Source organism: Loxodonta africana, chromosome 12 (genome assembly GCF_030014295.1).
Source record: "Loxodonta africana isolate mLoxAfr1 chromosome 12, mLoxAfr1.hap2, whole genome shotgun sequence".
Taxonomy (NCBI): Eukaryota; Metazoa; Chordata; class Mammalia; order Proboscidea; family Elephantidae; genus Loxodonta; species Loxodonta africana.
The window spans coordinates 91,981,550-91,996,861 of record NC_087353.1 but is presented as its reverse complement, the minus strand read 5'-3'; the positions used below and the strand labels follow the sequence as shown (position 1 = coordinate 91,996,861).

The 15,312-nt window shown below is 46.8% G+C and overlaps 1 protein-coding gene across 2 annotated transcripts; it reads left to right on the top strand.

Moving 5' to 3' along the window:
- The first annotated feature begins 8,653 nt into the window (after positions 1-8,653).
- On the top strand, positions 8,654-11,797 carry PSMG3 (proteasome assembly chaperone 3). Of its 2 annotated transcripts, none has more exons than XM_010596255.3 (3): positions 8,654-8,706; positions 10,422-10,671; positions 11,287-11,797. In XM_010596255.3, exons 2-3 carry the CDS (start codon positions 10,456-10,458, stop codon positions 11,437-11,439), a joined length of 369 nt encoding a protein of 122 aa, XP_010594557.2. In that variant the 5' UTR covers positions 8,654-8,706; positions 10,422-10,455; the 3' UTR covers positions 11,440-11,797. The 2 variants fall into 2 exon arrangements, with proteins under 2 accessions (XP_010594557.2, XP_003416542.2); XM_003416494.4 differs by having other exon boundaries at positions 8,654-8,716.
- The last annotated feature ends 3,515 nt before the right edge of the window (positions 11,798-15,312 follow it).

Here is a 15,312-nt window from a genome sequence, read left to right as displayed (position 1 = left end):
AGCCCAGCCAAGGTGACACACAACCTAAACCATCACAATCAGTTTTTGTTTTGGTTTGGGTCCTTTTTTTTTTTTTAGACATTATAATAGGATTTAGTGGTGTCTCATGGTGATTATCGATTCTATCTTGGCTTACAGAACTATAAAAAAATCACTTACTATCCAGTCAATTCCAAATCGTGGTGACCGTGTGTATGTCAGAGTAGAACGGCTCCATAGGGTGTTCAAGGCTGTGATTCATCAGAAACAGATTGCCAGGCCTTTCTTCTGAGGCCCTCTGGGTGGATTTGAATTGCCAACATTACAGTTAGTATCCCAGTGCTTAACCATTTGCACAACCCAGAGGCTTATAGAACAATAGACACAGATTTGGAAAAACCTTCAAAACTCTTTGAAACCGAGAGCAAAAAGTCTTTGAGTCCAAACTCCAAAATGCAGAAATCCTTGTTACCCAGTCCTTACCTCAGATGACCACCCATCTCCGTTTGAATTCCTCCAAAGGCAAAGAACTCACCACCTCCCATGGAAGGCCTTGACATTACTAGAAAGTTCCATGGTCACTAAGCTCTTGTGCTGAGCCAAATCTGCCATCTGGACCACCGCACAGATACAGAAAAGACTTTTGGAAAGGTGAGGACATCTCTCACCTTCCCACCCTATTCTGCTCTCTCTGACAAAACCAACTCTAGGTCCACATTGACCCCACCCCCCATCACCAACTTCCCTGAGGCAGGAAAGTTCCTCCTTAGCCCCCATGCCCACCCCATGGTCAGAGCCTTCTGTGGGAGGTGGTGAGCACACAGGAGGCACTCAAGAAACATGGTGATCACAGAAGCAGAGACCTCGGGGGGCCAGCTACAGAATCCATTTGTTTTTTAAAAAAAAAAAAACAGTTACCATTGAGTTGACTCCGACTCTTGGAGATCCCACGTGTGGCAGAATGAAACTGTGTTCCATGGGGTTTTCAATGGCTGTGACTTTCGAAAGGAGATCACCAGGCCTTTCTTCTGAGGTGCCTCTGGGTGAACTTGAATCTCCAGCCTTTCACTTAGTAGCTGAGCGTTTAACCATTGGGCTACCCAGGGTCTCTATCCATCCATTTACAGAAGAAGAAAGGGGAAACCCAGCGAGGGGAAGGGTTTGAAATCATCAACAAGGCAGTGTCAGAGCCGTGCCAGGGCTTGGGTTTCCAGCTGTATCCTGCCATGTCTGTCCTCTCGTGTTTCCCCTTTTCACCCAACACGCACTTAACCAATTACATTACATGTTGAGTTCAACTCAGTCCAACTCAATAAACATTTATTCAGTGACAATGACTTTCTGTTCTCTCCCTGTAAAGGGAAAAAGGTACAAGCAATAATTGACCTAGGTTTAGACTGATGGTCTCTGTCATTTGGCTCAACATGGGGAAACGCGAAGGTTTTCTTGCCAGGGGAAATAACTTTTTTTTAAATATTGAGACAAAGTCTTGAAGAAATTGTACATGGATTAAGGTTTCATTATTAAAGAACTAAGTAAATAGTGCAAGATGTGAGGCAGCAGTTTTCAATATTTCTAACTATGGCAGAAAGCCTCACTCTAGAAAGGGAAAGATTGTAATATTTGAGCCTCAGTTTGGTGGAAAGCAAAATGACATGCTATATGCTGAGTGAAATAAGTCAATCACAAAATGACAAGCATTGTATGAGACGAGACTGCTATTATAAAAAGTCAAGAAAAGGTTTACACACAGAAAGAAACATTCCTTGACGGTTACCAGGGGTGGGACTAGATAGTAGACACGTGCCAACTTTGGTGAAGAGAAGTCTCGTGCCACTGTCTCTCACTGTCTTCTGTTTTACAGCTTTTCCCTCTCTCTCTGTGTCTCTCTTTAAGCCTAGTGGGATGGCAAAACTGACCAATCCTCTCATTAGGGTTTCATACACCTTATTTGCATGGTCCCACCCCCACAAGGGTGCCATGCGTCTATTTACATTGTTAGCACCTATCCAATCCCCTTGGTGGGCCACAAGCACCTCATTTGCATAGTCCCACCCAGTCACTTGGTGGAAATTACAAAACCATGGCTACAAAGGCCATATAAAAGCAATCCATTGCACCACACGTGTTAAACTCTCCTGGTTGAATTGAGTCCAAAACAGCAGATTTTCTTTGTGTTTATTGTGTGACGTTAAATAAAAATATTCCAGTTGACATAAAACTCCAAAACTCAGGCCACACAGCCCTCGCCGACCCAGGCTGAGCTGAGACTACACAGACCAGGTGTCTTCGTGTCACAAACGGTGAACATGCTCAGCTGCTAACTGAAAGGTTGGCAGATCAAGTCCACCCAGAAGTGCTTCAGGAGAAAGGCTTGGAAAGTCAGCAACTGGAAACTCTATGGAGCACAGCTCTGCTCTGACACACATGGGGCCGCCATAACGAAATCCCACAAAGTGGGGGGCTTTAAAAAAAGGAAATTCATTCTCACAGTTCTGGAGGTTAAAAGTTCAAATCAGGGTCTCGGCCATGTCGATACCTTCTGTGGGACTCTCTCTAGTTTCTAGTAGCTGCCAGCAATCCTTGGCTTTCCTTTGCTACTTATAGATGCTTCTGCCTGCATCATCACATGGTGTCTTCCCCCTGTGTGTGACTCTATCTCCGTATCTATTCTCCCTTTTTATAAAATGTAATCTCTGGGTGGTACAAATAGTTATTGCACTCAGCTGCTAACTGAAAGGTTAGAGGTTCAAGTCCACCCAGCAGCACTGCAAAAGAAAGACTTGGTGATCTACTTCCAAAAACCCAGGCACTGAAAACCCTATGGGATGTGGTATATATACACACAATGGAATACTGCTCAGCCATAAAAAGAAATCAAGTCCTGATGCATGCCACAACATGGATGAACCTTGAAAACATCACTCTGAGTGATGTAAGTTGGTCACAAAAGGACAAAATGATCTCACTTATATGAAATAAGCAAATATATAGAAACCAAAGATTATTAGTGGTTACCAAGGATAGGAGGGAGGGGGGAGGGGGTTTTTGCTTAGGGGGCATTGAGTTTATGTTAACAGTGGTGGAATGATTTGGAAAAAGATAGTAAGAATGGATACACAACTTAAAGAAAGTAATCAATGTCACTGAATTGCATTTGGAGAAATTGTTGAGTTGGTGTATGTTTTATTATGTATGTGGTCACCACAACTAAAAAAAAAAGAAAGCCTTATGGAACATAGCTCTACTCTGACACAGATGGGTTGCCGTGAGTCTGGTTGACTCTATGGGAACATTTTTTTTTTTTTTAATAAGACATCACTCAAAAGAGATTAGGTTTAGGACCCACCCTACTCCAGTATGACCTTGTTCGATTTAACTGATAACAAAAGAAAAACCCAGGCAAGGTCACGTTCATAGTACAGAGGACTTCGACATATTTCTTAAGGGGACAGAATTCAACCCGTAACACCAGGGAAACACCTTTGAGCTCTATGGGAAAGTGGTTCATTTACCTCCTGACTGTGCTGCAGGCAACTCATAAACGATCTTTAAATGCTCCCTGGGAGGATGATTTATTCCCTTTCCGAACAAGCCATTCCCCAGATCCTTATAAACTGGATTCAGTTTTAATGGTATTCTTTAATTTCCCTTGGGAAAAATTTGAATTTCGAATAGACAACCCTGGGTTTTGTTTTGTAATAAAACATGTGTAATTTTAAATTGGTTGTTTTTAATCTTTTTCCCCAAAAACTCAGTGGCAAATATGTTTCTTGTATCCTGCTCCCCTCCCCCTGCACTCACCCAACTTACATCTTCATAGCATGGGAAAAGCAAATTGTTTGCTACTTTTTTCTAGATAACTGGGCAATGCTAAAGGTAATTTCTGTCTCATGGGGCACCCTAATTAGAACTATTTACATTTCTGTGCTGCTACGTGGGGTCACCACGAATTGGAATCAACTCGAAGGCAACTGGGTTTTTTGTTGTTGTTATTGTATTTATTCAGAGGTCTTTCAACCATTATGGGAAGGACACTGTGCCACACAACCTGTTTTACAGACAAACAACGAGGCCACAAGGTTAAGTCATGGCCAGTTGGAGGAAAAAAAAGAAAGGCAACAATGAGGTTGTGTTATGGGTTGAATTTTCGCTCGCCTCTCTCCTCCAAAAAAAGACATGTTGAAATCCTAACCCTGGTACCTATGAACGTGGTCTTGTGTGGAAATAGAATTTTTGAAGATATTATCAGTTAACATGAGATCCTACTGGAGTAGGCTGGGTCCTAATCCCATCTAAAAAAAAAAAAAAAAATTTTTTTTTAATCTAAGTGGTGTCTAAAAAATGAAGAGACAAGGAGACGGAAGAAGGACAGATACGGTATAAGGGTGGATTATTTCGTATTATAGAATAAAATTCTCAGCAGGCAGGAATAGCTACAAGTCCAGCCTGAGCAATTGTGTGCAAACTTAACTGTTTGCCTGTGGATCTTTCTGTAGGTCTTTCTCCACCTTGGCAACTCTGCAAGCAAGAACTGATAGACTTGGTGGGAGGTGGGCTCCATTTTTTATACTCAGTCTGTCTTAGTTTCCTAGGGCTATCATAACAAAGTACCACAGACTGGTTGGCTTAAAACCACAGAAATTTATTGCGTCTCAGTCCTGGAGGCCAGAAGTCCAAAGTTTAGGTGTCGGCAGGGCTGTGCTCTCTCTGAAAGCTCTAAGGGAGAATCCTTCTTTGTCTCTTCCAATTTCCAGTGGTTCCTGGTGATTCTTGGTGTTCCTTAGCTTGTAGATGCATCTTCGCGTGGCCATCCTGCCAAACAGTTGGAGGTTTGAGTCTACCCAGAGGTGCCTTGGAAGAAAGGTTGGTGACCTATTTTAAAGAAATCAATCACTGAAAACCCTGTAGAATGTAGCTCTATTCTGACACACGTGGGGTTATCATGAGTCGGAGTTGACAGCAACTGGTGCTAATATCTCAGGCCTACACCAATGTAATCTCCAACTGTCTCTTAACCTGCTCTTTTTCAGAGACTGGCTGAGAGAAGTGAGAATGATTCCCATTTATATAAATAAAGTCATTTCTACCTATTACTGTATCACAACAAAATTTAGAGGGAAATGTTGGGAAGGTCTGACTTAAACAAAGGCCATGCACCCACAAGACTGTTAGTAGGGCAGACTCGGGGGCCCTCCTAGAGATCCTGGAGGTCGCCGTCCCAGCAGCTTGGAGAGAAGCTCCTGTGGGTCCTAGGAAGTTCAGACCACGCGGATCAAGAGCAAAAAACAGCACCTTGAGGGTGAGTCCCTCCAAGTTGTGAGGGTTGATTTATTTGTACTCAAGCTGCTCTTCATCTGCCATAGAGCAGCAGGATTTCATTCATTTAAGGAAGAGTTGGCTAATAATAAATTTCATAGCTAAGTTTATGATATTCTAGCATGAATCCCTGTACACGGGCCACCTCATTTATCCCTATGTGGAAGGGAAAATTGTTATCTCCATTTTTAGAGCAAATTTTACTTCTTTTCTGATCTGGATACCTCTTTTTTCTTTTTCTTCTCATATTGCTCTGGATAGGACTTCTAATACAATGTTGAATAGAAGGGGTGAGAGCGAGTACCCTTGTCTTGTGCCCAATTTCAAGGGGAAAGCTCTCAATCTTTCTCCATTAAGTATAATGTTGGCTATTGGTTTTTCATATATACCTGAATCATATTGAGGAACTTGCCTTCTATTTCAATCTTCTTGAGGATTTTCATCAAGAAAGGAGGCATTATCTCCATTTTTAAACTGAGAAACGGGTTGAGAGGGCAAGTTGCCCAAAGTCACAGAACTGGTAAAGGCCAAAGAGGTCGTCTCTGAAACCCAAAGTCTTAAACATCCCAAAAGTGTCATACGCAGGAGATCCTCACGATCCAAAGATTCAGTTATCTGAGTCCCCATAGTTATGGGACTTCGGAGGAACATAGAAATCCCCCTGATACAAAATTTTCACTGATGAACCCAGCACTTACGTACTTAGGCGCCACTCAAACATCTCTCCTGGTGTAGCTCCAGAATTTTTCCCCACCCACGTTGAAAGAACTGGACATGGTGGTGTGATGGGGTGGGAGTACAATGCAAATCAGTCGCAAAGATGCAAGATTTCAGGAAGCCAGTGAATACGTTGTTGGGGAATGATGAGATGGAGCCCAGGGCCACTGGTGATTACGGGCCGGTTGGCAATGCTAGACAGGCGGGCAACTGACACCAGGGAAACTGACAAGGCTAATGACAGGATGCATGTCAACAAGAAATGATCTGAACGTCAATGGATTAAAAGAGGCTGTTGAGAAAATTGATGGTGCCCTAGTACAGTTTAGCAAAACCAATCCTCTTTATAGGATGGAGCTGGGAAAATCACACACATTGTGAAGAAGAGCGTATTGAGCTATTGCACAATTTTTTGAAAAACTATGATTCCTCCACCCCAAATCAACACTTGATTTATTCTTTGTTGGCTATATAAATGAAAACAACTGCATTCATACCCTAAAATTTATTGAGTTAAGATAAAATCAAGATATTTTCCCTTTTTTCCTTCATTTTTCATGATAAACTCTCAAGCAAACTCTTTTCCTCCACAATTTACCCCATTACAATTTGGTTCCCATCTTAATTGAATTTGGTGAAGGCATCGTTCCTTCTGGCCCAATTACCCTCTTGCACTGGAGAACAGTCTAACAGCAGAAAAATTTCCTCATCCATTCTTCAAAGTATTTAAATCCTGCCTACGTATCAGTTTTTTTTTTTTTTTTTTACGTTATCAGTTTAGGTCACCAGGAAGCCACCTCCCTGAACCACCGTCACCTGAGTCTAGGACAGCCTTCCCATCTTCCATATCTCTCAAATTCAGTCTTGTTCAAAGATCTAGACAAAAGCAGCAGAATGACAAGCCTTTGAGTATTTGCTTAATAGTGCCATCAAAGCGTCATAAAGGTGATGTTTATTTTAGAGTTGTACATTTGTTTTTGTCAGGTTTCTCGTGTATATTTGCCTATTGAGAAAACGCACAAATAGGTGAATAAACGTGAGTGGACCTCTTGAGGGTTTCACACTGGCAAAGCAATACACTGGCAATTTGCTTCTGGGGTGTGTGTGGGTGGATGTGTGTTTAAATTTAGAACCAACAAGAACTTACACTTTTCTGAGAAATTGATATGCTTCTTCCTTTCTGATTATTGGAACCATGAAATCATCATCTTTCCCTTTGTGTACAGACTGTAAGGAAGCTCAAAAACAAGTATCTTCTTGATTTTTATGTCTGTCAATAATGTTCTGTACGCGTGCCTTTTATTTTAGGTCACCAGACATCATTTTTAAGAGGGCACGCTTCATTTGACTTGACTTGGATTGGACAAGGACATTAAATTGTAAAACAAGGGTGTAAAGGCATTAGGGATGCCACAGCTCCCTAGGGAATTGTGTGGGGTACGCAGGCTTTGATGGGAGGCAAATACAGCCATGACAGAGCTGTCAGGAAAGAGAAAGACTTCTGAGCATGGTGTTCTGGAGTATTAATCCCCTAAGGGTCCCAAGGCTCGAATCCCTCTCAAACCTTGCCTTACCCTGCCAATAAAACCTCCAGCTTGGAGAAACAGATGATAAAGCAGTTGGGGTGGGGGCGGGGGGGCAGGAATTACTTTCAGGGATCCTTGGGAGGAACCAGAAATCATCCTGTTAGGGGGGTAGCAATGTCCCTCCCTCCATTCATTCTACTCCTTCACCTGGGCACTCACATGAGGAGCAGCAACTAAGCGTAAGGGTTTGAAGCCTAGGGCCACCTCTTATCAGAGCCTTGGGCAAGCTCTCTCTGAACTTGAACCTGTCTGTAAAAAGGGGATTAAAGTACCAGTAGAGTGGATTCTGACTCATAGCATCCCCATGCGTATCAGAGTAGAGATGTGCTCCATAGGGTTTTCAAGGGCTGATTTCTAAGAAGTAGATGGCCAGGGCTTTCTTCCGAGGTGCCTCTGGGTGGACTCAAATCTCCAACCACTTGGTTAACAGCCATTTGCTACTTTAATGGAGTTGTTAAGATTAAATGAATTAATATACACAGGGCACTCAGAACAGTGCCTGGCAAATAAAAGTGCCAAATAAGCATCCGTTATTATTTCCACCGCGGTGGACACAGGTTACCCCAAACGAGATTTTGAGGCATGGGGCGCCGGCACAATCTGGAGAGGCTAAAAGTGTCTTTGTTACTGCGGGGCAGAAGCTCTCTGGGCTGTTACGAGGGCCCTGGAGAAGCCCTCCCAAGGGCCTGAGCCCCGGTCGAGGACACCGCGACCCGAGACCAGAGCTGGGCTGGGTCCCGAGGATGCCCTTCTAGAGAAATCGAAGAGCCCTTCACGAGGGCAAGGAGCTGAGCAGCCTAGGCTCGGGACTTGAGGCCCCCGTAGCCCTTCCCTAACGCCCCCAGCTCCTGGTCTAAAGCACCGAGCAGAGATCTTCATGAAGAACGCAAACAACGCTCCCGAAGGGCTCGAACGGCTCACGACTCAGCCACCAGAAGCCCCACCCTGCACTTCCGGCGGAGGCGGTGGGAGGAGATGGGCGGGCCCGTGAGTGGGCCGGGGGGCGGGAGCGGAGGGCGGGGCCGGCGGGTGGGCGGGGCGCGCCAGGCGGAGGCGGGCCCTCGTCGCACACGCTGAGCCACTTCCGGGCGCGGCGCGGGAGCCGGTGAGCTCAGGTGGCGCAGCGGGTGGAGGTCCGGGGCGGTGTCCGGCGGGTTGGCAGGCGACCCCGAGGGCCCTGGGGAGGGTGGGGGTGCCCTGCGGCCCCCTATCTTGTTGTAGTCCGAGGCGAGATCCCTCCCTGGTCTTCCGGCCCCTAGTCTGAGTCTCCAGCCCTGTTTCTCGCCGCCCCTGGACCCGCATCCCTGTATTGTTTGTTTCTGGACACCAGCCCCCGGGTCCCTATCCCTGCACCTCCTTCTTCACCTCAGTCTCCCCCTGCCCTTTATCTTTTTGTGTCTCTCCGTGCCTAGCTCTTGGGTCTCTGCCTGCCCCTCCATGCCTCTGCCCCTCCTTGTCCTTGAATATGGGTGTCAATAATTCCATTTGGGACCAGTGATGTCCCCAAAAGCAGATAAAGTGAGAATTCAGTCTACAGACTAGCAGAAAAGCGGGGGTTCTGGTCTCGGCTGTTGAGCACCTGGGGTGCTTTGCTTGCAGGTATCAAGGATATGAGGGAAATCCCCCCTCGCCTTGATTTAAATTAGTGCCATTAGGATCAGCGGGAAGTCATAAAAGTAATACATACCAGCGGGAGGCTGGAAGTGGGCGGGAAACGCTGTGCTCAGGGAGGAAGTGAGATCACCTGCCTCTAAACATGAAAGCTTTTTGACATTTGCTTCTTTGTGTGGCCTGTGTACATCTACTGATCAACTGATCCACAAAGTTCCATTCCAGTATTTAAAAAAAAAAAAAAAGCAGTTGCTGTCAACTCTTTACTCCTGGCTACCCCATGTGCGTCAGAGTAGACCTGTGCTCCATAGAGTTCTCATGGCTGATTGATTGGAAGTGTTGCTCGGGGAGACACTGAGGCACAAGTCAGGTGAAAGCAAAGGAAGGAAAACTATTTGGTTAGCCAAACAAAGGAGATCACTGGGACCTACCTCGCCAAGACGGCTCCCTAATCAGCAGGCATGGGGAGGCAACAAGAATGGGGCAGGCTCTTTTGCAGGGCGTGCTCTGGGGCGTGGTCCATCAGGACTGGAGGATAACCGACCTCATCCGTAGGCGCAGTTGCACTGGGGCGGTGAGGAAGCGGAAATGGCGGCGAGGAAGGAGATATGGCGGCTTCCCTCTGCCCAGCCGCCGTCCGGGTGTTTCCCGCCTCATTCTCTGGCCAGCGGTTTCCCGCCTTGGAAGTAGATCACTAGGCCTTTCTTCCAGGGCACCTTTGGGTAGACTCGAACCCCCCACATTTTGGTTGGCAGCCAAGTACGTTAACTGTTTGCACCACTCAAGGACCTTAATATGTTTATAAGATTATGTATATGGCCATACATATATGTTGTTAAAACCAAAACCCCCAATCAGTTGCTACAGAGTTAATTCCAACTCGTGGCAGCCTCATGTGTGTCAGAGTACATCTGTGCTCCGTAGTTTTCAGTGGCTAATTTTTCAGAAATAGATCACCAGGCTTTTCTTCTGAGGTCCCTCTGGGTGGACTCACAGAGATGTCCCATATAGGCAGTGGGAGATTTTCAGCTGAGCGGTCAAGTGTGTTAACTGTTCAGCATCCAGTGACTCCAGGTACAATCTATATGGGCAGGCAGCCGCTTGTGTTTCTATTTTAATGCCAAAAGATACGTATTTAGGATTCTGATTCCCAAGGTGTCTCGGGCCCTGTTTGGCTGACTTACTCCTTTTTGTTGTTGTTCTTTCTAGCACTAACTAAAGCTGCCATAGAAGACGCCCAGCCATGGAAGACAAACCGTTGGTGGTCTCGAAACAGAGGAGAGAAGTGTTGTGTGGCGTCCCCACCCAGGTGGTGTGCACGGCCTTCAGCAGCCACATCCTAGTGGTGGTGACGCAGTTTGGGAAGATGGGGACCCTGGTCTCCCTGGAGCCCAGCGAAGTGGCTAGTGACATCAGCAAGCCCATGCTTACCACCAAAGTCCTTCTCGGGCAGGATGAGGTAAAAGGGCTGGGAAAGGCCCAGGGCGGAGGGGGATCCTCTTCTGTGGCTTTCATTTCTCAATGAGCTCTTGGAACAGGTGGAAGGCTAGCCCCCCTACGGTGGCCATGAGTGGGCATTTCTGGGTCTAGGGGTGTCCCACCTGTCCTTGGTGAGTGCTTGTACCAGCCCGTTAGAATCTTACCCAGCAGGCAAGGATTGATTCTGTAGTATGTGCCTCCTCCTGGTTTGACTCTGTCATGATAGACACTGTTAATGAGTGGCTGTTCATGCTCTGTCCTGGAAAGATTGTCTGTGAACTGGAACAGAGGACCCCTCTCCAGACCTGTCCTTCTGAGTCTTTGGAGGTTAGATACAGCCAGCAGAGACAGGGGACTCAGAAGAGGGCACCAAGGAAGTGAGCTTAATGACACCTCTTTAATGGTTTGTTTACAACTGGTGTGTTCTGAGCGTTGCGTTGAACTCTGAATCACAGTGGCATCAGATTTAACGCTTGGTGATGTAATGGTGGTGTGGGAAGCCCATCTGGGCTCCTAAGGGCTACTTAGGGAAGGCACTAAGGAAAAAAACCAGCTCTTTGCTGCTAAAGTGGTTCCCTCCCCTTCTCTCCACCAGCCTCTCATCCACGTCTTTGCAAAGAACCTGGTGACGTTCGTGTCTCAAGAAGCTGGGAACAAAGCAGTTCTCCTGGCTGTGGCTGTGAAGGACAGGAGCATGGAGGGGGTGAAAGCCTTGCGGGAGGTGATTCGGACATGCCAGGTATGGTGAGGGGGCCCATAGGGCCCGACCACCCTCCTGCTCACCAAGATCAAGGGAAGACGCAGGCCCCCTCACAATGGTTGGAAGACATCTTCAGCCACAACCAGGAGCCCTTGAAGCCAGAAACAATACTCAGGTGTCGGGCAGGCTCCACTTTGCTTGGTCACCGATATCAGCCTTGGGAGGGGAAAGGAGTGGAACATGGCTGGGGGCTTGTGAATGGTTTTCACCGGGGTCCGAGTCATTGCACATACTTGAGAATTGAGAAGGTGACTCACCGGGTGTGATTCACGGCCCTCCATGTACTATTGTGTCAGTCGTGGGAAGAAGTTTTCTTTTTATCAAAAATAAATATGCCTCCAGTATACTTCACTGTCTTTCTTAAGAGTACTGCCACAGCTCAGCCACACAGCATAAGTTCAATTTAGTGTACCTCACAACATAAGTCTTGCTCCTCTTCCTATGGTTCCCCTAGGATGTTTGGGAAGCTGGCGGCCCTTAACTCTCACTCGACAGACATTTCTTACAGTGTGCCAGTTACAGTGCTGGGGTTGGGGCGCAGGTAAAAGGTGGTGCAGCCCACACCCCAGAGAGACTCCCGTTACATTGGATCAGGGAGGTGACCTGAGTAAGGGTGGTGTTACAATCCCCCTCTAATCCTCTTAACATAAAATTACAATCACAAAATGGAGGACAGCCACACAATACTGGGCATCATGGCCTAACCAAGTTGATACACACATTTTTGGGGGGACATAAGTCAATCCATGACACTGATTTTTTAGATTGAGTCCTGCCTCATTAACATAACTGCCTCTAATCCTGCCTCATTCACATCACAGAGGTAGGATTCACAACACATAGGAAAATCACCTCAGATGACAAAATAGTGGACAGTCACACAATACTGGGAATCATGGCCTAGCCAAGTTGACACAGATTTTTGTTGGGTATAATTCAATCCATAACAGCCCCCTTCCAAGGAACTGAGATGTACTTACTCCTTTAGATGCAGGTGAAGGAGGCCCTTAGGGGACACCCAAAGCTTGAGCCCGAGCCTGAGTAACCACTGGAAGGGTTGAAGCCAAGGTACAAGGTGCAGCATGCCAGGTTAATGTTCACAGCTGGCATGCAGGTAAAGACCTCTTTGTTCAATATCAATCATTATCTACCTTGTCATCTGAAAAGTAGATGCTTGTCCTGGGTTAAATGGTGTCCTCCAGAAAAATATGTGAAAGTCCTAACCCCTGTACTGTGAGTGGGATCTTGTTTGGAAATAGGGTTTTCCTTTTGTTATATTAATGAGTCATGCCAAGCAGGTTGGGTCCTAAACCTAATCCCTTCTGAGTGGGGTCTTAAAAAAGGGAAGACAGCCTCGGAGAGTCACACACGCAGGAAAACACCACATGAGGATCCATCTACAAGTCAAGGATCGCTTGGAGCTGCCAGAAGCTGAAAGAGACAAGGAGGAACCCTCATTTAGAGTCGACACCCTGAATTCAGACTCCAAGCCTGTTTAACTGAGGCAGTAAATTCCTGGTCTTTAAAGCCAACCACACTGTGGTGTTTTTGTTACAGCAGGCCTAAGCCATGTAAGACAATGGGTTTTTTTTTTTTTTTTTTGGTGGTTTTTTTTCCCACGAAGCCATGACTTCTGTCATTTAACAAGTGGGGAAATCAAGACAAAGATTGGCTTGGAATCTGAGTCCGAATTCCAATTTGTATCTTTTTTTGGTTTCCTGTGGTCTCTGAACCTAACAATGGCAAGAGCTCCTGTTGCCACAACTCCAGGTTCTGCTCTGAGTAATGCCGTCAGGGCCAAAAAGACAGAGACAAAGTTGGGGAGAACACAAGGCAACTTTATTGGTTGGCCAAGCAAGAGATAGTCAGGGCTAAGTGGCTTCCAAGACTGCCTGTAGGCAGCTTGCTGAGGCTGGTTTATATAGGCAGCATCAGTTTCCAAATACAAAATGGCGCAGGCGCGGAGCGTTTTAGAGTAAGCATTTTCTGAGGCCCTGGTTCTATTCCCCATACTGGAACAACTTAGTCGTTTTTGTTCATTAGCATGTCAGCTCTCCACCCAGGGGCAGAGAATTACCGTGAATGAAGAACTTAATGAGCTAAAGTTCATCTGGAATGCCAGGATGGAGGGCGGGACCTATTTCAGCCGATCCTGGCTATCGTGTGGCTGTTCCCCTTAAGAAGGTTCTGAGGAGGAAAAGAAAGAACTCTAGGAAATGGGTTGAGTGAGGGGCTGTCTTGAGGCTAAGAAAAATGGCTCTAAAGCTCTAGCCCTGTCTCACTCCTACGACAGCGACAGCGGGCTAGCTGTGACTGGGCCCTGCATGCAGCACCTCATCCTCACACTCTCCTTATCTGCGCTCCCAGATAGGGAAACCGAGGCACAGGATGGTTGCACAGCTGGATTTGAACCCAGCCACCGGCCCCGCGTTGACTCTCGCTCACGGGCTCCTGTTTTTATAAGCTGCACCTTGAAGGAACGGACGATCCTCGTCCTAAATGCCTGTTGTGGACCGAATGTACCCCCAAAAAGATGTGTTGGAATCCTGACCCCTACAGGCATGGATGTGATCCCATTGGAAATAGGGTTTTCCTTGCGTTAATGAGGCCCTGTCAGTGTAGGGTGCGTCCATAATCGGCGAATTGTGAGGAGCAGCACAAATGGTGGGAAAACAGATGCCACAGGTAGAAACACGGGGCTATGGAATCTGATAGGATCGTCTCCGGGAGCCAACAGAGAGCCTTCCCCCATAGGCAGCGCCCTGAATTTGGATGTTTAGCTACCTGAACTGTGAGAAAATAAACTACTTTTTAAGGCCACCCACGTGTGGTTTTTCAGTTACAGCCGCACTAGGAAACAAAGGCAATGCTGTAGACAGCTCCACCCGCACTTCCGTCTGGCTCTGACCCCACAACCTCTGTTTTGGTGCCTCCTGAGAGCCAGGCCCAGGGGCAGTGACTGCATTATCTCATTTAACCCTTAACAAGCAGGTAATGAAAAAATGGAGGCTCAAAAGGGCCAGACGAGCAGCTTAGAGTCCCTCAGGTGATGAGTGGTGGCCAGGGCTTTTGACCCAGCAAGGCCTGTGTCATCTGCCTGGCTCCACAGCCAGCTGCCTAAAGATGGCTGTGTCACCGACAGCTAACTAAAACTGGGGCCCCGATGCCTTTCTAAGTCACTTATTCATAGCTGCTACCCAAAGCTTTCTGGCAGCTATTAAAAAGTACAGACTGAGACAAAGCTCTTCTGTCACTTACTAGAGCCCTCTCCCCATAAATCAGGACATGGCGCGGAAGGCTCCAGGCCCTCTGCTCTCCTCAGCACTGCACCTCAGCTGCCATAATTCAGGAGTAGAGAGGCAAACTCCAACAAAGAGACCTGTGAAGCCGGCGTTTCTGCTCTGTGGGAATTGTTACTTCTGGAGCAGGGAAGGCCACCTGTGGGGCTTGCCCCGTGATCGAACTGTAATCACAGCTCCCGAGATTTACAGCTGGACGTAATGGTGCGCAGTGGGCTAATTCACCCTCCCCTGAAGTGGTGGAGTTCAGTTTTTCAGGGCTTAGGTGATCTGTGCCATACTTTGCAGCTGCCACCACATGTCTGTCAGTTTGTCCTGTGGTGGCTTGTGTGTGCTGTGATGCTGGAAGTTAGGCTACCAGTATTTCAAATACCAGCAGGGTCACCCATGGTGGGCATTTTTAGCAGAGTTTCCAGGCTAAGACTAGGAAGAAAGGCCTGGCAGTCTACTTCCAAAACTAGCGAATGAAAACCCTATGGATCACAACAGAACATTGTCTGATACAGTGCTGGAAGGTGAGCCTCTGGGTAGGAAACACCAAACCCGTTAAACGTCAAGTTGA

Excerpts from the sequence above, each read along its gene's own strand:
- PSMG3 (XM_010596255.3), top strand. The coding sequence starts at position 10,456 with ATGGAAGACAAACCGTTGGTGGTCTCGAAACAGAGGAGAGAAGTGTTG. Across the intron at positions 10,672-11,286 it reads TCCTTCTCGGGCAGGATGAG|CCTCTCATCCACGTCTTTGC; the intron begins GTAAAAGGGCTG and ends TCTCTCCACCAG.